Raw genomic sequence first — 24,591 nt, 5'->3', positions numbered from 1 at the left:
TTTGAAAAGCGATAAGTATTCCTCAGTAGGAGTATCTCTGGCAATTATCAATAAACTAACCCCACTTCAAAAGGTGAGAAGGAAAAGCCTGGGAGGGTTGATCTCCTATAACTGCACAAAACACAGAATCAAGAGAAAACGTGCCACCTCAACAATGGCATAGACTCTGGATTAAAACAAATAAAAACAAAACTATTCTTTTTAGCATTCACCAATAAGTTGGTTGGTTGTTTTTGTTTTATGGCATATCAACCCTTTTCAGGTAATTTAATGGCAAATCCAGTTATTTTGAAGAAAATTTTTTTAATAGAGTATATTTGCTTTTTCAAGGCAGTTTCTATTTAATCCATAGTTGGGACTCTAACAGGTACTACCACTTCGGGTGAGAGTGGACCTGGGAGCAATGGCAATTAAAGGGTGGCTCCACACTCCCCAAAGCCCGCAAGCTGGGGCCTCACCATCGGATATAGTTTAAGGTCATATCCAGGACCACACCAATAAGCGCCATTGTCAAGATACATCTAAAGAAGGTTGGAAGTTACATCAGTTGAAACGTTGAGAGAATAACAACAAAGATGAGAACAGTAGTCCGAGTAATATAAATAATACAAGTCATTAATCTTCATCTAAAAAAATTCAGAAACATAAATTTATTTTAGTTTTATAACACTTTGGTTCATGGAGTATTGTTGCCACATCTGGGCTAGTGCATCTAGCCTCTCCCTCTTGGATAGCATCCAAAAGAGAGTTTTCAATCTAATAGGTCTCACTTTGTCAACTAAGCTCCAACCCCTGTCCCATCGTTGCAGTGTTGATCTCTGTGCCTGTTTTACAAATATTTTAATTGAATATACTATGATGAACTTGTTGCACTTGTGCCCCGTAGAAGTACATATCCCCGACAAACCTGCTTAGGTCCAGCAAAATCTCACCTCTTCACTGTTGATGTCCCTAAATTTCAGAACAGGTAGACTTTGCAATTCCCTTTCTGTTACCTGCTTCCCTGACTGTACTGATATGCAGAAGTTTAAATGTAATGTAAACCAACATCTTATTACTCTTTCCTAGGTATGGTTTCAAATAGTTACCCCTTGCATCCAAGTGGCAACATACCTTGTTAGGGCTGAACATAAGTAAAACAAAACGGGACCAAATTTTTACACCGGAAAAATGTGACACAAGGTTAGGAAAGGAGAAAGAGCTGGGACTGAGGAAAAACACCCCAACTAGAAATAAGCTATAAACAAAATAAAAGTAGGAATTATTTTTTGTTTAGAAAATATCAGGCAATTGTACAGTATAGTTAACAAAAAATAAAGAGGTGAAAAAATTAAACAAATAGATAACAAATAACTGTTACCAAAGGCAAGAAAATTTATTTTACGTCACTTTTATACAAACATGCAGGCTTTTCAAGATAAACAATTTTGCCTCAACTTGGTTGTGATTTTGAAGCTTAAAATAAGATTAGCAGCCACTTTCAGATTCGGGTCACTTTTTTTTTATGAAATGATTGTCAGAAATAACATGGATAACACAGGATTCCTGATTGGTTGATATAATTTCTGCCGGAAGACAGGGACTGCAACTTTGGCCGGAATTTTGACTACAGTCAGTTGCTAACAAGATGTTGGACTGAATGCAACTCTTAAAGAGTCCTCTAATTTGAACTTAATTATCGTGCTCTTTAATCGTCTAGTCGACAATGGGATTGACGAAGAAATATAAACTCTCTGAAGTTGGTGGGAGTTATATGCATTTATAAAATACTAACAGGCCGCCCAGCATTGCCCAATCATAAAATATGCTTAAATATAATATTTTGATTCATGCAGATTTCGTATTTATTATTATATTATATTGGACCCAATATATAGTAATGATTTTAAAAAGTTAAAAAAAATGACTTGTGCATCACCACCAAGAATCGAAACCAAAACGTTTAGTTTACAATTTTTTTTCCTTTTGACATTAATGTCTGAGCTATGAAGACATGTTTGCTGCAAGGCTAAAAATTAAAACATGAACCAATAGTTATTACACTAGACATGCATATTCGTAATGCTGTCATTTGATCTAAACCTGGCAAATTCCATTTTTTTAATTTTCACACTTTTGCATCAATTTTTCCTGGCTAAAACCCAAATATAAAGTTTCGCATGGGTTTGAATACCCTATATATTAAATTTCATGTCTGTAGACAAAAAAACTGACAGGAGTTTGGTAATCCAAATTTTTTAAACAGATATATATATATATACATACACGCATACATAAATATATATCGAAAGAAGTACTCCTTAACTAATTTATTAGGATATAAAACTTTCTTTCCTCATTCTGATCATCTACAAGCGGAGGACGATGTTTGCACAAAATGTATATGCTGCAGTTTGATAAATAATGTTCACTTATTTTTTTATTTATATATTCACTAACGAGGGGTACCCGGCGTTGCCCGGGTGTTTGTAGGTGTGTGTGAAAAAAACCCGAAGAAAAACAGGTGCCCATGAAAAAAAAATGAAGCCTTGACAACACGCAGTTGGAAAATAGTAAAGTGTGAAAAAAAACAAAAAAAAAACAGGTGCGCGTTTTTGATTGACGTGATGGCGATAGGTATTCAGCAGTTAGCATTTTGTGCGGGACAGTTTTTAATGAGGTCAATAAATTGGTTTGTTTGTTTTTAAAAACCCGCTCCCTGATTATAATGAGAGCGTCTCGTCTCGAAATGAAAGCTACTGTCTGATATGATGAAGTCGACATTGACCAAACGTTACTTAGCTCTCTAGAGACCACTGACTTTCGGCCAGTGATTAGAGTCGAGTTTCGCTTTTTGTTTATACCGAAAACCGAATGTAACGCGTGCCGATGCGGGAAATGTCGAATAATTAACGTTTGAAAGTCAATAAAATTAAATAGACAGGCGAGCTCCGTGGTTAAGTGTGAGATATTACAATTTATAGATAATATAAAAAGTTTTAAGTTGTGAAGCGAGCGAGCGCTTCTCTGAAAGAAGCCTTTTGTGGACATCGAGGAAAAGCATACATACATACATAAATACATACATTTTCGCTTTTATATATATAGATTATTTTTTCTCTTTGAAAATTCATTATATTCTTTTTGGACTTTTCATACACAAACAGAACCAATATTGGTCGCTAATTCAAAGAAACAGAACTTTAATAAAAAAAACAAAAAATCAGTTGCCACTGACAAGAAATAAATAAAAAATAGTAAAGTTTATGAATCTATTACAGTAGGTTGTTTGTTTTGATGAACACAAAGAAAGAAGAATGTAGAAAAACAGCTTTTGGAATAAACACCTCCAACCTCGGAAGTCGTGCTTAAAATGAGGAGGTTGGGGGTGTTTATACTATGCTGGGTTATGCCATATAAAATTTTTTTTTAACATATTAGGCCAAAAGTTTAACGTATTAGGCCAAAAACAAAAGAAAAAGTAGATTAACATTTGTTGTTAGGGGTTAAACATCGCCGGGTTACAATGTAAAAAATAGCAAACTTTGTCCTGGCGACGCCATACTGTAATGTTTTGAAGATTTGTTTAGAATCATCTAATTCTGAAATAAGAGAAGTAATGGGCAACCAATCAGACTCAGTGGATTTTCCTGAGGGAGACATTAATACTTTTTTTACTCTAATATGGAAAAGTTTATGGTATATATGTGTTTGTATGAGCCAGTTACAGGTGGTGTAAGCCTAGAATTTTTGGAACATGTAGACTTCCTTCCGGTGTTGACTGGTGGCAGTGGTAGGACTAAATATTTAGAGGGAAAAATAGGTATCCCTTCCTCTAAAGATATTGTGATGGTGTTGCTTCTAGGATGTAATGTAGTATTTTATTATCACGATTAAATGTGTTTGCAAAGGTGTTCGAAAGTTACATAAGATAGTGGCTAATAGCCTAATTTGTATGTGGCATCTGTTGTTGCAAACCTACGATACTTTGGTTCAGAGGGAAATTTCTGCAGTCATTTTATTATATTTCGAGATGAAGATAATGCACATAAACATAAAAAATAAGACCATAAACATAATTTCAAGTAGCCTCTGAAACAATCGTATGTTAAACTATTGTTGACCTGAATTCTAGAAAGCTAACAATAAATATTGTTATAAAATTCATTCACTCTCTTTCTCTCTTCCATATACATGAATATCAGTTTGTCTGTCTGTCTGATGAACGGTTTCTACCAAACTTCTCATGAAATTCCCTTCCTGTTCTTCTGACTGTATCAACATGCAGAAATTTAAATGTAACACAAACAAAAATTTAACTGCCTTACTCTTCACCTAGTACCTGTACCCCTTAAAAAATCTGTCTCCTATCACAATAGCTCTTTAAGTGTTGGTGACAGTATGCCATTTTTTGAAGGCGGGAGGGTGGGGTCGAATAAAAAATCATTCCAAATTGTATGAAATAGGACCTTATCTACAAATTTTTTGCTCTTTTATTTTTTCACAGATTTATTTGGTCCCATAATGCATTGCATCACAATGGCAATATTTGTTTGAACAGAAGAAGCTATATTGAATTGACTCCAATTATAATTAGTCAAAAATATTTTCGATTCTTGTCCAGAATTCATTTTATATTAAAAAAAAAAAATTGAGGAAAAATCTGTATGATGTGCATACTCTGTGACAAAACAAAACATATCATATTTCAAAAATCCCATAAATTGATCAAGTAGTTTTATTTTTATAAAGAAAATAATTTTTGATTGATTATTGGAAATTCATAGGCATTACAGCAAAAATCTCGCATAATTAAATTATTGTGGAGTTGTGTCTTTTTGTTTCTTATGATTGTTTTGCCCGCCACTCTGAAAACAATCGCTTCTCAAATACCCATAAAATTTGATTTTCTAATTTAAAAATAAAACTACTTGATCAATTTATGTGATTTTTGGAAGATGATAGTTTTGTTTCTTCATGGGTACGTACATTATACAGATTTAAAAAAAAATTTGTTTTTTAAAATTAGGAAAATTCTGGACACGAACCATATTTTCTTAAATTAAGTATGTTTTTTGTCAAAGCACACTGAATATAATATATTTTAGGTGATAAGAACTTGTTTTGAAATAACGCAGCAACATGTTTTAGGTTTTTTAACGTTAATATAAACCGAGAAGCGATGGTATTTTTGTGTATTTGAGCAAATATTTTCGTCCTTCACCTTGAAATGTCCTTCACCTACTTTCAAGGACGTTGCAAACGGTAAGTGCCTGGGTGAGTTATTATCTTGTTGTTTGACTGCCAGCCTGGTGCGAATGGAAGGGAGAGGAGGTAGGGTTAGTCGAGAGGCAGTTTGCTAAGTAGGACACCGAATGAGGATTGAACCCACTTGTGCTGCTGTGTACATCGTTACAGTCCAGAATGCAATTTTTACCCAATCATTCACCATCCCCCCTCCCACTACTACCTTCCTTTACTTTTTGTCAGTTTATCTGCATTTAAAAGCTTCTCTTTTCTCAGCAACTGTCCTTCTCAGCTGATTCTATGTCATGAGAGAAGAGAAGAAAAATGTTTTTTTATAAACTCTCCTCAATCAAAGGAGATATCATCACAGACTTAAGCAAATTTGGTGCTTGTGAATTATAATTGGATATCAAAAATATTTTAAGTAAAAAAAAGAACTTTGTAATTACGTATCCTGTTGAAATTAGTAAAAAATTTAGAGTAAAAATAGACTTCATAACCTAGTGGAGGGTGCTCTCTCCCACCGAGCCTGTTGTTATTTTATCGTTATTTCCATGGCAAATGCTCTAGGTGTATCAGAATTTTTGTAGGAATTTTTGACACCCCTAACACGAAACTGCGAATAAAATATAAAAAACTCGTAATTTCTCTTTTAAAAGTGGGTTGTTTATTTTCTTTATGGATTATACTTCCAAAATAAACTATTAAAGTAGTTTTAAAAGTAATAGAAATATTTTTTTTAATTTTTAAAAAACAGTGATGAATTTTACGAACTCAATATTTTTCAATTTTTAAACTTTAAAAATCTATCAAAATTTTTCTATTGATTCTATTTTTACGATATTTTCAGGGTCAATGTGAAATTTTATGTTCTTTCCAATAAACCGAATATAATATTTTAGACAAACATTTTTTTAAATTCACGCCCCCCCCCCATTTTCAAGTGTCTATTAAAAAGTAATTAATTTACTCACCAAAGTTTTATATATCACAAATTGAAGAGAAAAGGTCAATAAATAATATATTCAAATTTAAAACGAAAAAAAGTAGTGTTTTTTAGAAATTTACCTGTAAAGTTCGAAGTTTAAAACTTTTTTTTTTAAACCACGTTATTTGTTTTTTTTTTTTTTTTTTTTTTAATGAAACCTTGGTCCTTGCTCTTTTAATGGAAAAAAAAATAGGGCTTGAATTACATTTTTCGAGGAGTTATAAGCTTGGAAAGACAGGGTAGATTTATTCACTATTTTTCACGAAATTTCTGACACACCTACAAATGTTCGTCTGAGCTCCAATCTCTGGTCCCCCCTCGCCAATCTTTCACGATAAACACCCGTCTAGCTGAAAGCACTGTCAGTAATTTTCCCCACTCTTTATTTGTGCCTAAATCAAAATGTAGATTCCATGAACAAAGCTTCTTTCTTAGAAGTGCACGCCTGTGGAACTCTCTTCCGTTTGCCTATTTCTCACCTGACTACAACTTGGATGTCTTCAAGTCCAACATAAACAATTTCCTGATAAACCGCCTCCTTAAGTAAGACACTTTATCAGATGTCCATTACTAACGATTATTACGATATTGTCTCATTGATTACTGTACACGAAATAACCCTTATCCTCGAGTGGCCTCCGGGCCTTGATAAGTGGTGATTTCCATGTAAAAAAAAAAAAAAATCACAAGTGTGAGGCTAACATCTTGTCTTGGAATTTATTTATCTATTATTACAAGGGATTCACCACTTAACAAGACCCGAAAGCCACTCGAGGATAAAGATTAATGAGCATAAGGTGGTCAGTGAGATAACAGTGGTGTTATAATCGTTTGTGGTGAAAATTGGGTAGAAAAAATTTATTATTTAAGGGGGCGGCTCAAGAATTTGCTTACATTGGACTTAAAGAGAACCATGTTGTAGTTAGCTGGAAAGCAGACCAACAGAACAGTTCCACAGGCGGGTAGTTCTAGGAAAGAAGCTTTGCGTTTGCATTTTAAATTAGGTACAGATAGTGATGGATATTGTTGATAGTGCTTGTGAAGATTTTGTAGACTTTCTTTCAAAACAAATTATCCCCATAAAACTGGAGCTGCACAATCTTCCTTTTTACAATTCATCCGCTAATTAAAAATCAAGATTTTGCTTTGCAAATTAAAAAAAAAAATACAAACATATCTGTAATAGTTTCGTTTTTTTTTTTTTTTTAATTAACCTGTCTGCTAAGAAATAGATGCAAGTATAACTAGTTATTAATGGAGTTTTTTTTGAATTTGTCTATTAACTATCAGTTATAACCTTAGTAGTGTGTTGTAAGTAGCAGAATAGGATGTTGAAACAAGCATGTGTTAGATATTTTGGGAGACAATATCTGGCAAATGTATGATGTGAAAATAGAGCCTACTTGTATGTCTATAAATATTTTATTAAAATATCCTTATTGTTATGTATATATATACTAGCACGTTGCCCAGCATTGGCCAGTCATTTGGTTTGGTTGTTTTATGGCATGTCAACCCTTTTCAGGTTATTTAATGCTGAATCCAGTTATTTTGAAAATAGTATTCATGTTGCATCCAGTTATTTTGTAGAAATTTTTTTATGCTTCAAACTCTTTGTATTTTCAATCACTAGTTTGTAGTGTCTGGTTTGGTTGTTTTATAGTGGATTTTATTGTTTTTGCTTCCTGTCCTGCAGAACATGAATGAGTTTTGCAATGGGAGAGGGAAAAGGGTTACAGTTTTAATGTTTGGTACATTTTAACTTAGGAAACCAGACAGGAAAGTGGGGGAGATAGAAAGGGAAAATGGGAAGAACGAAAAGAGAGATTGTTGTCTTTGGTTTTGCAGAACAGTAGATATCTCACTGCTGATGCAATTCTCTATCTATATAAGAGCCAGATACGTCCAAGGATGGAATACTGTTGCCACATATGGGCAGGAGCTGCTAGAAAAGACTTGTCCTGCCTTGGTAGGGTTCAAAATAAACTTCGTGTTCTGGTGGGAGATGTCCTTTTCTCTTCGCTGCAACCTCTATCTCACAGAAGAGATGTTGCGAGTTTGTCTCTGCTTTATCGTTATTTTCATGGAAAGTGTTCAACTGAGCTTCAATCTATGGTCTCCCCTCGCCAAACTTTCACAAGAAACACTCGACTAGCTGAAAACACTATCAATAATTCTCTCCACTCTTTATCTTTGCCTAAACCTAAACATAGATTCCACAATCAAAGCTTCTTTCTTAGAACTGCACGCCTGTGGAATTGTCTTCCGTTTTCCTGCTTTCCAGCTGTCTATAATACGGTTGTCTTCAAGTCCAACGTGAACAAGTTTCTGATGAGCCGTTCCACTTAAGTTAACAAATTTACCGAACTTCCATTACTATCGATTACTATATTGTCCTTTTGACTACTGTACACTCTTTAACCCTTATCCTTGAGTGGCCTATCGGTCTTGATAAGTGGTGACGCCTATGTAAAAAAAAAAAAAAAAAAAGAACATAAGTTTTGTAAAAGGAAGCAGAGAAACAAAAAGCATCAATGTTAGGTGCATTTCGTCCTAGGAAACCAATATCTTTAGACAGCCTGATCTGGTAGCACCAGTCGCCCAGTCATAAAATATGCTAAAATATATTTTAATTTATGCAGCTTTCGTATTCATTATCGTAGAGCCAATTCTCTATTGATTATATTTTTAACCAATATATAGTGATTTCAAAAGTTAAAATAAATGTACGACTTGAATGACATGATCAGCTAGAATTGACACGAAAACATATAACTTTCCAGCATTATTTGTTGCCATCTAAATATATATGAATATCAAAGCATAATGTTGTTTAACGTATAAATGCATATTTGCGCATATGCAGAACTTACACATTACGTCGAACTATGCCTTCCCAGTTCTATTTTTTCAATTTTTACCTGTTAGCAGTTATTTTTCTAGCTAAAAATAAAATCGATTTTGTTCCACAGATCCAAATACCCCATATATCAAGTTTCAAGTATAGAGATCATAAATTGATAATGTTATTTGGTAAAAAATTTTTCTGAGATAGATAGATTTACTCTAAATGCAGCTCCAAATGCTATACAATTATGCACAATATAGAAAATATGCACAAATAGAACTGTACATAATAGTGAAATTAAACTAATCATCTATATATATATATAAAAGCGAAAATGTATGTATGTATGTGTGTTCGCTTTTTCTGTATGTCAACAAAAGGCTTTTTTCAGAGAAGCGGTCGCTCGCTTCACAACTTTTTAAAACTTTTTATATCACATATAAATCGTAATATCTCACAGTTAACAACGAAGCTCGCCTGTCTATTTAATTTGCTTGTTTTAGGGAAGATAAATATTCAACATTTGTCGCTCGCCGCATGTGGGTTAGTCTTTTTCCTATAACATCTTCGGAGGAAAAAAAAGCGTTCAGCAGTAAATGAAATCCCGCAGTCAAACTTGACCTCATTAAAACGGGCACCTGCTAAATCCAAGTAATTAAATAAATTCAAACGTGTTTTCGCTAGCATCTCGTGGTGGGGCAATGGTTAACGTCGCACGGGTTTTTTTTTCACACTTTAATTTACAACTTTGCCTCAACGGTTCGGGTTCGATCCTCATACTTAACTTTTTTTTTACCCCCCCCACCTCCAAACACCCGGGCAACACCGGAAACCCCTGCTAGTCCAATAAGAAAACAGAAAAAAAAAAACGAACAGTGAATGAATAAAAGTTCTCTTTTTAAAGTAATGTGCAAATTAGTAAAAACACAAATCTGTGAAAAGTGATAACGTATGCATAAACAAATGTACGTGGAAGGTGATAATGTACATACGATGAGTGTGTGTGAAAAGGTGATATCGTACATATAAACATAACTGTATTTGAAAGATGATAATGTATGTGCAAACATACATGTGTGAAAGGTGATAACGTATGTACGACTATAAATGTCTGTGAAAGGTGATAACATAGATACAAACATGATAACAGTGGTAATGTACATACAGACATTAATAATAAATGAATAGCGTATGTACAAACACAAATGTGTTAACATATGTACCAATATAGATGTGTCATCATGTATGTAATATCGGAAATTTATGTGTTAGGTGATAATGAACGTAAAAAAATGAATGATTTACTCCCGACAAACCCGACAATCAGCAAAATCCCACCCCTACACAGTAGAGATCCCTAGATGTAAGAAAGCCTTCTACTCTATTAGTTTCTTCCCCCAGAACTGCTAGACTCTGGAAAGTAAGTGCTGAGACATTATGTTGAACAAAGATGGCGGCAGTAAATCAAATCGGCAAAGAATCAATGCAGTCATGATTTCGAGTGTTGAGTAATTCTTAGTAACAAAGATGTCTGCAAAGAATCAACCACACAAAAGGGAAAAAATGAATATCTAGTCACGATTTCAAGTGTTGAGTAATTCTTAGTAACAAAGATGGCGGCAAAGAATCAACCGCACAAAAGGGAAAAAATGAATATCTAGTCACGATTTCAAGTGTTGAGTAATTCTTAGTAACAAAGATGGTGGCGAAGAATCAATGCAGTCCCTTGAGTCCTTTTGAGACAGAGGCCAATGGCAAACTGATTGAATTCAAAATTCAACATTTTTTTTAATTATAACTTTTGAAGCTTCTGATTGGTTGATTGTTATAACTGTGGTTATAAAAACGATTGTCAAAATCATTGGAGTCATACCCTCATTAAATTCAAAAATATTTTAACACCCTTTCGGGTTCCTGCTTTTTCAACTGTACTGACATGCAGAAGTTCAAGAGTAATGTGAACAGACATCTTGCTGCTCAACTTCCTACATAGTATCCCTGCAACTTATGTCTCCGATAGTAGCCCCTTACATCAAAGTGGCATTGTGCCTTGTTTGGGATGAAAATGAAATAATAAAAAAAAGGTTATGATGTACATACAAACACAAATGGGTTTTAAAGATGGTAGCGTACAAACATGTGTTTGAAAGGTAATAACATACATACAAACAAATGTATGTTACATACAAACATTAATGTATGTTACATACAAACATTAATGTATGTTACATACAAACATTAATGTATGTTACATACAAACATAAATGTATGTTACATACAAACATAAATGTATGTTACATGTAAACATGCATTAATGTATGTTACATACAAACATTAATGTATGTTACATGTAAACATACATTTATGTTACATACACACATTAATGTATGTTACATACGAACATAAGGTGAGTGAACATAAATTTGTGAAATGTGATGACATACGTGTCAATATATGTGTGAAAGGTGATAACATACGTGTCAATATATGTGTGAAAGGTGATAATTTATATACAAACATGTAAGGGGAGTGAAAGGCGATAAATACCTGCAAACATAAATCTATATAATTATAAAACTCAAATGACCTTGTAACGGGTGTTGTAACCGAACATCCGGTTTACTACTTCCGGTTGAGCATGCGTACATAAACATAAACCCATAACAGCATAAACAAATAAACACAAATCGCTGGACCGGTTTCGTTCAGATATATGGACGTCCTTAGAAAAGTGAATATCTTAAATTTATTGAATAAAAAACTTCAAGATATGGGAAGCAAACGCAAAACATGATTACAAATAATACGTATAATCATTGACGTGTTTCCTATATATGATATATATTATACTAAATAATTGACGCAACAATAAAATGTATTGTTTTACTGTGTATGTTTTCAGCGTCCCAATTTGTTTTCGCATTTAAATTATCGAAATAAACAATTGTTAATACTTTCTGCTCTTTTTTTTTTTTACGTAGTTCATTTCTGTATTACATTTAAGTTATTTTAACGCAATTTTCTTACAAATAAATCTACTTTTAACCTGTTGACAACCATAAGAGCATTTTGCAACGGCGATTTACCCACTGCTTTCATCTTTTTTTTAATTTATTCTCCATTTTCTTACATAGGCATCATCAATTATCAAGGCCAAGAGGCCACTCGAGGATAAGGGTTAAAGAGTGTACAGTTGAAATTGGACAATATAGTAATCGTTAGTAATGGAAATTCGGTAAATTTGTTAACTTATATGGAATGGCTCATCAAAAACTTGTTTACGTTAGACTTGAAGACAGCCATATTGTAGTCAGCTGGAAAGCAGGAAAACGAAAGATAATTCCACAGGCGTGCAGTTCTAAGAAAGAAGCTTTGTTCATGGAATCTATGTTTAGGTTTAGGCACAGATAAAGAGTGGGGGAAATTAGTGATAGTGTTTTCTGCTAGACGGGTGTTTCTTGTAAAAGTCTGGTGATGGGGGACCATAGATTGGAGCTCAGCCGAGCACTTGCCATGAAAATAACGATAAAGCAGAGACAAACTCGCAACATCTCTTCTATGAGAAAGAAGTTGCAGAGAAGAGAAAAGGACATCACCTATGAGGCTACAAAGTCTACTTTAAACTCTATCAAGGCAGGATTAGTCCTTTCTAGCAACTCCTGCCCAGATGTGGCAACAGTACTCCATCCCTGGATGTACCTAGCTCTTATATAGATAGAGAATTGAATCGGCTGTGAGATATCTACTGGATCGCTAGAAGGATCTCACCATTTTTCCAGCAGCCTTGGCAACAGATTTAATGTATGTGTTCCATTTCAGATCAGGAGTAAAGGTCAAGCCCAGAAGCTTGTCAAAACATGAGGCCTCCCCAAGACGAGAGCCATTCATTTCAATTGATGCCAGATGGGGATCAGAGCGTTGATGATGTAAAGATAAAAGCTCTTTCCCCATTGTACCACTTGCTCAAGATCAGAGGAGAGAGAATCAGAAAGAACTTGGTCGTTTATGGTCTTAGATGTGCTACCATAGATAGCAGTGTTATCAGCATAAATGTCTACGAATGATGTAAGGATGTGATTTGGAAGATCATTAATGTAATAAAGAAGAGAGTTGGGCCCAGGATGGACCCCTGAGGGACTCCAGCATTAATACTGAGAGCTTGTGATTTCTGCCTATCAACCACTACTCTTATGAATCTATCAGAGAGAAATGATTTAATAATTGAGAAGACATTTCCAGCTATACCGTAGCTTGAGATCTTGTGAAGTAAAGCTTTATGCCATACTCTATCAAAGGCCTTTGATATGTCAAGAGCAATTGCTCTAGAAAGGTTGCCTCCGTCGAGAGATTCGCTAATCCTATGAGATATAACTGTAAGCACATCTGCTTTAGATCTAGCAGAATGGAGACCATATTGTGTGTCACTAAGAAGGTTATTTTTGCTGAGGTGGTTGACTATTTCTCTATTTAACAGATTCCAGCAACTTACTCATGACGCACAGAAAACTTATTGGCCTGTACTGAGAGGAAGATGACTTATCACCTGAATTCTTAAATACGGGGCATACTGATGAGATTTTCCAAGGTGATGGGAAGCAATTCTCCTTAAGACAACATTCAAACAGTTTTGTAAGGATGGGCGCTAGTTCTGGTTGAAGTCTTTTGAGTACTATAATTAGAATACCATTAGGGCTGGTTGCTTTACTGGAGTCAAAGTTTTTGATTAGCTTTGCAACATCATGTACAAATATTTGTATATCACATAGCATATTTTCTGATACAGGAGGAAATATTGGAGGTTGGCAGCCTTGGTCGCAAAGGGTAGAATTAGCTGCAAAGTTCTTGGCAAAGAGTTTGGCTTTGTCTGATGCTGATGAGATGACCTCAGGTCCATTTATGAGAGTTGGGATAGAACACGTTCTGTTCAGGATTCTGTTTGCTATTTGCCAAAACTGGTGGGAATCAAGCCACTGCTCAGCTACTTTGGACTTGATGGACTGAGCATACAACTCTCTTGCGTTCTTTATTACATTTTTACAGTGGTTGCTGGCAGTCCTGAAAGCGGCTTTAGTCTCAGTTCATCTATTACATTGGAAGCAATTCTTAAAAACATTCATACATTTTCTTCTACACTACCAACATAAATAAATAACCCCGAAAATATGTTTTTTTTTAAAAATTGCGTTACAAATAAATAATCAACGCGACAATAAAAGATTGTTTTACTGTGTATGTTTTCAGCGTCCCAATTGTTTTTTTTCGCGTTTAAATTAAAATATATCAAGATTTGAATTTAACTTAAAGTATTATGATATCTGTTCAGTGCACATTTACCTATAAGTATGGCAAACTACTTATAATTCAATGGCTATAAGTTTTTTTTTTTTTCAAAAATAAACAATTATAAAAAGACCGACTCATAGAAGTTTATCTATATTCTTTTTACATTTTAATATACTTTCATAGAAATGTTTCTGTTATGTCACAAAAAACTATTGTCTTTACATCACAAGTGTCACACTCGTACATTAATTCCATAGCTATTATAACATACTGACCCAACGGGTAGTCTAGTATGTATTAAAAGTCTAGTATGTATTAAAAGTCTAGTATGTATTAAAAGTCTAGTATGTATTAAAAGGGATAACATATATACAAACATAAATATGTGTGAAATGTGATAACGTACATACAAACATATCTGTGAAAGTTCCCCCTCTTCGAGAAATCTCTTGTTTTTTAAAAAGTGAAAAAGAAAGCTCGCTTTTGGGATATTACTTGCTCTATCCAGGATATTAAGCACTTTTGATTATGGTCCTATCTAGGATATTGGACACTTCTGTAAATAAGGAGACCTCCAAAGCACTACTAAAACCAAATTTCTAATCCCCCTTCTAGAAGAGAAATTATTTAAGTGATCAATGAAAAACAACACAGGAGGCCTACAGAGCACCACTAAAAGCACTAATATAATTAAGGATGCCTCCAGAGTACTACTAAACTAAGTGTCGCCCTCCCCTTTTTCTTTGTAGTTAAAAACATAAAAATAAATTTGCACAAAATGTTTTTTGACTTTATTTCAACATGAAAACTTTGCTAGAAATGACGTCATGACGTTATAATGTGAGATTGTGACATCATAGCAAGCAAATTTACAGTTTTATTATAATAAATAGATAGGAGATATATACATATATATCAATTGTACTCCAATTTTCTCTTCTCTCCCATTTCTTTCTTTGCCCCTTTCTCTCTCTCCTACTTCTGAATTATTATTACGAGATCTGTTTCTTGCTCTCTCTTTATCTTATGCATCTATTTTCAGTATATACTTCGACAGTGCTAATATGTAAGTAGAGCTAGGTAGTAAGTTTTGAAAATATATATACACTAGCGAAGGGTACCCGACGTTGCGCAGGTGTTTGGAGATGTGTGTGGTTTTGGGTAAATCAAAATAAAAAGAAAAAAAAATGTTTTGGTAGGTAAGTGTGAGGATCGAACCCGAACCCTTGAGGCAAAGTTGTAAATTAAAGTGTGAAAAAAAAAAAAAACGCACGACGTTAATAATTTCCCCACCGCGAGATGCTAATGGAAACACGTTTGAATTTATTTAATTACTTGGATTTAGCAGGTGCCCGTAGGTCAAGTTTGACTGCGGGATTTCATTTACTGCTGAACGCTTTTTTTTTTTTCCCCCTCCAAGATGTTATAGGAAAAAGACTAACCCACATGCGGCGAGCGACAAATGTTTAATATTTATCTTCCCGAAATCGAGCAAATTAAATAGACAGGCGAGCTTCGTTGTTAACGGTGAGATATTACGATTTATATGTGATATAAAAAGTTTTAAAAAGTTGTGAACTGACCGACCGCTTCTCTGAAAGAACCCTTTTGTAGACATACAGAAAAAGCGAACACACATACACACATACATACATTTTCGCTTTTATATTTATAGATTGTTTAGATGTAACCGTTTTTGTTGAGCCTCCCCACCCCCCTGTCGAAAATTATCGATTTCGGGGTGAAAAAATGAACGTTTTTGGCCAATTTTTCAATATTTTTCAAGCGAAGGATGGGACTTCGATATGCTACCGAGTTTGTGAATTTTCGTCGTGTCTGTATAAAGTTTTTAGCAGACACACAAACATACACACATACATACATACATTTTCGCTTTTATATATATAGACTAGCGAGAGGTACCCAGCGTTACCCGGGTGTTTGTAGGTGTGTGTGTGAAAAAACCCGAAAATGTGAAAAAAAAAAGGTGCCCGTGAAAAAAAAAACGAAGCCTTGACGACGCGCAGTTGGAAAATAGTAAATTGTGAAAAAAAATAGGTGCGCGTTTTTGATTGACGTGACCGTGATAGCTATTCAGCAGTTACGATTTTGTGCGGGACAGTTTTTAAATAAATAAATAAATAAATCGGTTTGTTTGTTTTTAACTAAGTTCGGGGAAAACAAGCCCCCTGTTTATTAGGGGGAGTGTCTCGTCTCGAAATGAAAGCTACCGTCTGATATGACGAAGTCGACATTGAACAAACGTTACTTAGCTCTCTAGAGACACTGGCTCTAGGCCGGTGATTAGAGTTGAGTTTCGCTTTTTGTTTATACCAAAAACAGAATGTAACGCGTGCCGATGCGGGAAATGTGGAATAATAACGTTTCAAAGTCAATAAAATTAAATAGACAGGCAAGCTCCGTGGTTAAGTGTGAGATATTACAATTTATAGATGATATAAAAAGTTTTAAGTTGTGACGCGAGCGAGCGCTTCTCTGAAAGAAGCCTTTTGTGGACATCGAGGAAAAGCGTACATACATACATACATGCATACATTTTCGCTTTTATATATATAGATGGCAATTAAGCTACACACAATTTTTCGCATTTCATTCTCGTGAGGAATCGTCAGGTTATTGCATGGAATCTATGTTACTTCGTGTTTTTTTAATATATTCTCATGGTATTGGGTTTGCTAGTCTGTCAATCAGTCATTATTTACATACCCATTTATCATAGCCAATGGGCGTATGTTTATCAGCCGAAGATTCATTTGACCTCTAATTAATTTGGATATTTTTCAATTACATTTTATTTTATACTAGTGTATTTGTTTATTTATTATTAGAATTATTATCACTTTTGTTTTTGTTGTGCGTGTTATTCAAGGTAAAGTTTATTTTGTGTACATACGTTGCTATTTCATTCTTGCAATTTAATATATTTTGGGGTTCTTTAAAGTTTAGGATAACTAATTTCTCATTCAAACATAGTCTACACAGATCGTTTAAATTTGTACTTACGCTGCCATACTATTTTCCACCTTACTATTCGCGATCATCCACCTTCCTTGAGTTCCCAGTAGTGGTTTGCTAATGCTGTTTTTATTTGGCATTTTTCATTTTTTAATGTACTTCTGTAGTCATAATATCTGCTTTTAAAATACAGGGAGTTCATAAAACAAGCAAACAAACATCCTTTAAAATATATTAAATTAGTTGTTTACACAGAACTAAATAATTAAAGCTTAAACCTACATATGGTAGGAATCATCATAGCTTCCTTTGGAATGCTGTTTTAGGAACAGAAAACTATGTTGCTACATCTTCTGTGAATGAGCGCATAGACTGGTACGAAGTGTTACGTTGAAAAACTCCTCTAAACAAAAATTTGCATTCCTATTGATGATGCTGTATGTCAGAATTAGGTCTCCTCACATCCTTCACTTCTTAAATTAGAACAGATTTAGTCTTGGAAGCCGTTCTTTGTAGGAGAATTCTGTCAGCATTGTTGTTGGACATGATACAACAATTTTTAAAATAATTTGCCATAAAGTATATTAGGAACTTATTTCTGAAGATGTGTCCTTTTTAATGTTTTTTTTTTTTTTAAATTTTCTTGTTCTCTGAGTTTGTTTCAGTGAGTGTGGAAATGGGGAGCTTTGTCTTCTTGTACTGCAAATGCTGAAAGGAACCATCGTACATGTTCTGCTGTGTTGAAGGTGGATGTAGCAGTAGCCGTGTTTGCTTGTTAGAGGATTACTCAGTAAAAGAGGAAGAAATGTTGGAAAAAAAAAAAACCCTTGCATGGGGTTCATCGGAGGTTCTAAAACATAGCCTGTGATTTGTTGCTTGTCATCCAATCACAGGGCACATAGCAAATGACACCATAATAATTTCAGAAATTATTTTAATGTTAACAACATGGTACAACAATATCAAATGAAAATTAGCTAGTCAAAAGCAAACTTTGATTTGTCAGCTTAACTTCTATTTAGGTCTGACTTTGAAAATCTAACACGATAACCTTATATGTTAGATTATATGCATTGTTTGTTTAAAATTCCTTGATTGCGTTTCTTATTTTAGTGACGAGGTCATGATAACTAGTAATATCCATTCAAGATTCTGGTTAGTCAGTAACATATATATCTATTTAATTTTTAATCTGTTTATTTTTTGTTTATTTTTAATCTGTAGGCTACCCTTAGATGAGGTGTGAGCTGTGAGAGAAAGCACTATGTTGCGTACGAGACATTGGAGACAGGTCATTCAGACAGTTCGCCATGTATGCATACCGTTCAGGCGGGAGATTCACTGTGGGGTTGTGGTGTTATCAAACAAGAAGCCCAATCAGGATAAACAACCAATCAAAGGCGTCATATTTGACATGGGCGGAGTCATCCTTCCAAATCCGATGGGTATCTTTGCAGGTAAGTCTGGTACATTACTTTTTCAACTTTTGTTTTTTACAAGGGAGTCACCACTTATCAAGGCACGAAGGCCACTCAAGGATAAGGATTAATAAGTGTCAGGTTGTTAGTGAGACAAGACCCTAATGATCGATGGTGGTGAAAATTGGGTAGAATTTTATTATTTAAGAGGCTGACACATTCAAAACCTTTTTACATTGGGGTTTGAAAACAACCATGTTATAGTCAGCTGGGAAGCAACCCATTGATATTGTCTTCCACAGACAGGCAGTTCTAGAAAAAACAACTTTGCTCATGGAAATTTATTTTAGTTTTAGGCACAGATAGAGAGTAAGGGAAATTGTTGACAGTTGTTGTAGATAGACAAGTATTTGTTGTGAATGTTTTGAAGAAGGAGGGAGCGTAGATTGAAGCTCAGTCGAGTGTGTTTTATGAAGATAGACTCTTAATGTCTTTTCTTTCTTTTTATTGCATTTTGACCCCAAAAAGGACACAGTGCCACTTTGATGTAGGGGGTTACTATCTGGGACATAAATTGCAGGGATACTATCTAGGGAGTTGAGCAGCAAGATGTCTGTTCACATTACACTTGAACTTCTGCATCTTGGTACAGTAAGTGAAGTCTAGCAGTTCTGGGAAAGAAACTATTAGAGTAGAAGGCTTTCTGGCATCTGGAGATCTCAACTGTGTAGGGGTGGAATTTTGCTGATTGTTGGGTTGTTGGGGCTATTTACGTTGACGGAGTACAAGGGCTTGTAGTTCGTTGGAGCATCCACCATTAAAATACTTGTAACAGGCAGAGAAATGCAACATTTTGTCGATAGGACAGTGATTGAAGCTTAGCTGACAGTTCAGGACCTATTAGGTTGATGACTTTCTTTTGAACAGCTCAAATGTGAAAACAATACTCCATACATGGGCGACTAGTAGCCTTGTAGAGGTACAGGATACTTTTAGGCATAAGTAGCTTTCTAGCACAGTAAAGAGAGCCTACCTTTTTCATAGCAGCCATGCCAATGCCATCGATATATCTGTTTCAACTCATGTTCTCTGTGAATATTAAGTTGAAGAGTTTGAACAAAGGTAATGTATCATTAGCCATAGCTATTGGTGTTTGAGAAAGTTTCTTGTAATTATTAAAAGAAACAAGCTGAGTCTTGGCAGCATTGAATGTTAACATCCATTTTTGTCCTCATGTCACTACAGACTGGAGGTCTTCCTCTACGTTTTCTGATATTGTCTTGGATATGTGTTCATTCATTTTCCCTTCATGCCTGTTATAAAGCATGGTGTCGTCAACAAATGTACCCATCTCAAAGACAATTTTATCAGGAAGTCACTTATGAATATCAGGAATAATGAAGGTCTAAGGATTAACCCGCATTTATATCATTATTTTGATGTACAACCATCGATGAAAACCTGGATTCTTCTCTTATTTAAAAAGAATTTAATTATGTTAAGTATTTGTCCAGTAATATAATCTGATTTTCATGAAAAGATTATTGTGGCATACCCTGCCAAAAACTTTAGATACATCTAGGGCTAATGCCTTCCCCTCCCCTGCTTTATCCAGTGCATGGTATATATATGTCCAGAGATTACAGTTAGGATATCTGCAGTAGAATGGGCTTGCCTAAATCCAGATTGTTGGTTGGACAGAAGTTTAAAAACTGTAAAGTGGTGGACTAGTTTGATTAATTATTGACTCAAATATTTTGTCGAAAAGAGGGAGGAGGCTAATTAGGCGATAATTTAATTGGTCAGTTCTTTTGCCAGAATTCTTGCAAAATGGTATAACGGAAGTAGTTTTCTACCAGTCAGGAAAGCAAGATTCGTTAAAATTTTAGAAAACTGGAGCAATCTCAGTAGAGCATTTTTTAATAGTACAGCCAGAATGAGATCAAGTCCACATGCTTTTGAAGTGTCTACGTTTTTTTGATATCATGTACTTGAAAAGAGGTAATTTTTGGATCATCTAGTGTGGTTTCTGTCCGCAAAGGAAAATCAGGGAGGGAGTGGTTTGCTGGGTTCAAAGTAGAGTTTTAGGCAAACCGATGGGCAAGCATGTTAGCTTTCTCAGTTGTGAGAAAGTGGTTGTAAGGAGGAGAAAATGATATCACCTACTAGATTTCAAAGCCGGTTTTGAACCTTGTTGAGGTAAGAAGGGGTGCATTGAGCAGCTTTCCCAATTCACAAAAGGCAATAATTTGAGTTCAGTTGAATTTTGTGTTGTTAAACTTCCATTTTTTTCCTCTCCATTTTTATCTGGTTTCTACAGTCAGTATAGTGAAACTGATACGAGCAATGAATTTCTCATTGCCTCCGGTGATAAAACAACTTTAAAGCACTGATGATTTATGTGCTATGCCTGTAGTGGAAAAATGACAGTGGCTTTTTCTGAACAATCGGGATGCATTTTGCGATATAGATAACAAAATCAAAAATTGGTCAAAAAATAAATATATCGTAAATAAATGTTACTAAAAGCAAGATAAGTTATTCTTCTACCTATCTGAATAAGTTTCTTGTGTTTTAACTTATTTTAAAGCGTTTATTTATTTTAAAACACAAATAGTGTCAAGTGAGATTTATTGAGAGGGTTTCTACTAGTATTTTGTTTAATTTTGGATTTTGGAGTGATGATTAAGATTCCCCAAATGATTGTCTAATGTCAGCCATTTTCTTTTCTGGTTCTAACACAAAGCTTGACACTACTTGTGTTTAAAAGTAAATAAATGCTTTAAAATAATTTAAAACACATACAAAAAAACAACATTTATCCAGCTAAACAGAAGAGTAACTTATCTTGGCTTTTGGTAACATTTATTTGTTACATATTTGTTTTTTTTTCTTTACCAGTTTTTTGTGTTTTGAATGTAAAATGTTTACAATGGATTTAAAACTTCAAATAGAAAAAGACAGACTAGGATGCTGTCCCCAATAGAGAGGGGGTGTGTTTGCATAAAGTAGTGAAACGAGATATTCATCTATCACTCTACCTGTTTCTCTCTCTTCTTCCCTCACTCTCTCTCATACACGTACGGAAGTAACCTGACTGTTCTTTTCTTTTGTTAAATGAACCTTTTTATATAAATCAACAGTGGCAAATGGTTTTGTATTTGCACACAAATAAAAAAACTCAAAGTTCTTGTATGGATCTGAGGTAATCTTGTCAGCATCAGACAAAGCCAAACTCTTTGCCAAGAATTTTGCAGCTAATTCTACCCTATGCGACCAAGGCCGCCAACTTCCCGTATTTCCTCCTGTATCAGAAAACATGCTATGCGACATACGAATATCTGTGCGTGATGTTGCCAAACTAATCAAAAACCTTGATTCCAGTAAAGCAACTGGCTCTGACGGCATTCCAATTATAGTGCTGAAAAAGATTCAACCAGAACTTACTCCCATACTTATAAAGCTGTTTAAGCGTTGTCTTAAGGAAAATTGCTTCCTAACACCCTGGAAAACCTCATCATTATGTTCCATATTTAAGAATTCAGGTGATAAGTCATCTCCCTCTCAGTACAGACCAATAAGTCTCCTTCTCCTGTGCATCGTGAGTAAGTTACTGAGATCTGTGTTAAATAGAGAAGTAGTCAATCACCTCAACAAAAATAACCTTCTTAGTGTCATGCAGTATGGTTTCCATTCTGCTAGATCTATAGCAGATACGCTAAATGTTATATCTCATAGGATTAGCAAATCTGTCAACGGAGGCTTCCTTTCTAGGGTAATTGCTCTTGACTTATCAAGACCGCCATGGGCATGGAATATGTGCCTACATTTAAAGATGGCTTCCCGTGTGGCAGGGATATCTCTAGAGAAGATCCTAATTTACCTTATATGTGCTTCTGGGTTGCACTTGCTTACACCACTACATTTATATTTGCCCTCTATCGACTCCATAACAGCGGAGTTACTATCTTTAAGAGTATATCTGAGAAAATAGACCACATCCTGTCTGCACATCCCTTGGCTAACATTCACATCTGTGGTGACTTCAACGTCCATAACGTGGAATGACTGACCCACTCAAATAAGACAGACGATGAGGGGAGGTTCTGTCATGATTTTGCCATTGCTTATAACCTCACGCAGATTGTTCGCGAGCCCACCTGTATGGCCGATACTACAGGTCAGTATGCAAGCCTTCTAGACCTTTTTCTCTCCACTTCCCCTGAGCTATGTTCATGTTCCGTTGTTTCTCCTCTAGGATCCTCCGACCACTCCATCATATAAATTAAGATAAAAATGAAATGTAATAAGTCCCCAGACATACCCCTCCACTGTACTGTATACCGATACTCTATGGCTGACTGGGATAGCTTCCGTACATTCATATCTGATCTACCTCTGCATTCCATGTTTAAAAAGGAGGTGTCCTCTATAGTATCAGATCTGACCGAATGGTTAATTGTAGGCATAGACCGATTCATACCATCTAAAAAATTCCAACAAAAACCTGACAGCCAGCCATGGTTCTCCCCAGAATGTGCTGCTGCCATCGCGCACAGAAATCACATTTCCATAGCTACCAACGTAATGGATGCACTGAGACTAAAGCTGCTTTCAGAAACGCCAGTAACCACTGTAAAAGAGTAATAAAAAATGCAAGAGAGCTATATGCTCAGTCCTTTAAATCCAAAGTAGCTGAGCAGTGGCTTGGTTTCCACCAGTTTTGGCAAATAACAAATAGGATCCTGAATAGAAGTGTGCGTTCTGTCTCAACGATTATTAATGGACCAGAGGTCATCTCGTCAGCAACCGACAAGGCCAAACTATTTGCCAAGAACTTTGCAGCTAATTCTATCCTATGCGACGAAGGCCATCAACTCCCCATATTTCCTCCTATAACACAGAACATGCTAGGTAACATACAAATATCTGTGCATAAGGTCGCCAAGCTAATCAAGAACCTTGATTCCAGTAAAGCAACTGGCCCTGATGGCATCCCAATTATAGAGTTAAAAAAGCTTCAACCAGAACTTGCTCCCATACTTACAAAACTGTTTAAGCGTTGCCTTAAGGAGAAGTGTTTTCCAACACCCTGGAAAACCTCATCAGTATGCCCTGTATTTAAGAATTCAGGTGATAAGTCATCTCCCTCTCAGTACAGACCAATAAGTCTTCTGTGTGTCATGAGTAAGTTGCTGGAATCCATATTAAACAGAGAAATAGTCAACCACCTCAACAGAAATAACCTTCCTAGTGACACGCAATATGGTTTCCATTCTGCAAGATCTACCGCAGATGTGCTAACGATTATATCTCATAGGATTAGTGAATCTCTTGACAAAGGCTTCCTTTCTAGGGCAATTGCTCTTGACATATTAAAGGCCTTTGACAAGGTATGTCATAAAGGCCTACTTCACAAGATTTCCAGCTACGGTATAGCTGGAAATGTTTACTCTATCATTAATTAATTTCTCTCTGATAGGCTCATAAGAGTAGTGGTTGATGGGCAGAAATCAGAGGCCCACAGCATTAATGCTGGAGTCCCTCAGGGATCCATCCTGGGCCCAACTCTCTCCTGATCTACATTAATGATCTTCCAAAACACATACTAAAATCATTCATTGACATCTATGCTGATGACACAACTATCTATGGCAACACATCAAAGGCCGTAAATGACAATGTTCTCTCTGATTCTCTCTCCTCTGATCTCGAGTTCAGTGGGGGAAGACGTGGCTGGTTACCTTTAATGCATCTAAAACCAAACTCCTATCCTTACATCATCAATGCTCTGATCCCCATCTGACATCAATTGAAATGGATGGCTCTCGTCTAGGAGAAGGCCCATGTTT

General features: G+C 35.3%; 1 protein-coding gene across 1 annotated transcript in view; it reads left to right on the top strand.

The window, feature by feature from the left end:
* LOC145287829 (acyl-CoA dehydrogenase family member 10-like) overlaps window positions 1-24,591 on the top strand; it is a 116,429-nt gene that overhangs the window by 16,034 nt on the left and 75,804 nt on the right. The window contains exon 2 of the mRNA XM_080135735.1: window positions 18,546-18,778. Coding sequence (XP_079991861.1) covers window positions 18,586-18,778 — 193 coding nt within the window. The 5' untranslated portion in view covers window positions 18,546-18,585. The remainder of the gene's footprint in view (window positions 1-18,545; window positions 18,779-24,591) is intronic.

This window comes from Euprymna scolopes, chromosome 1 (genome assembly GCF_053919585.1).
Source record: "Euprymna scolopes isolate OS-2025 chromosome 1, ASM5391958v1, whole genome shotgun sequence".
NCBI classification, from domain to species: Eukaryota; Metazoa; Mollusca; class Cephalopoda; order Sepiida; family Sepiolidae; genus Euprymna; species Euprymna scolopes.
The sequence above is the reverse complement of the archived record's forward strand: the minus strand, read 5'-3'. Positions and strand labels throughout refer to the sequence as shown.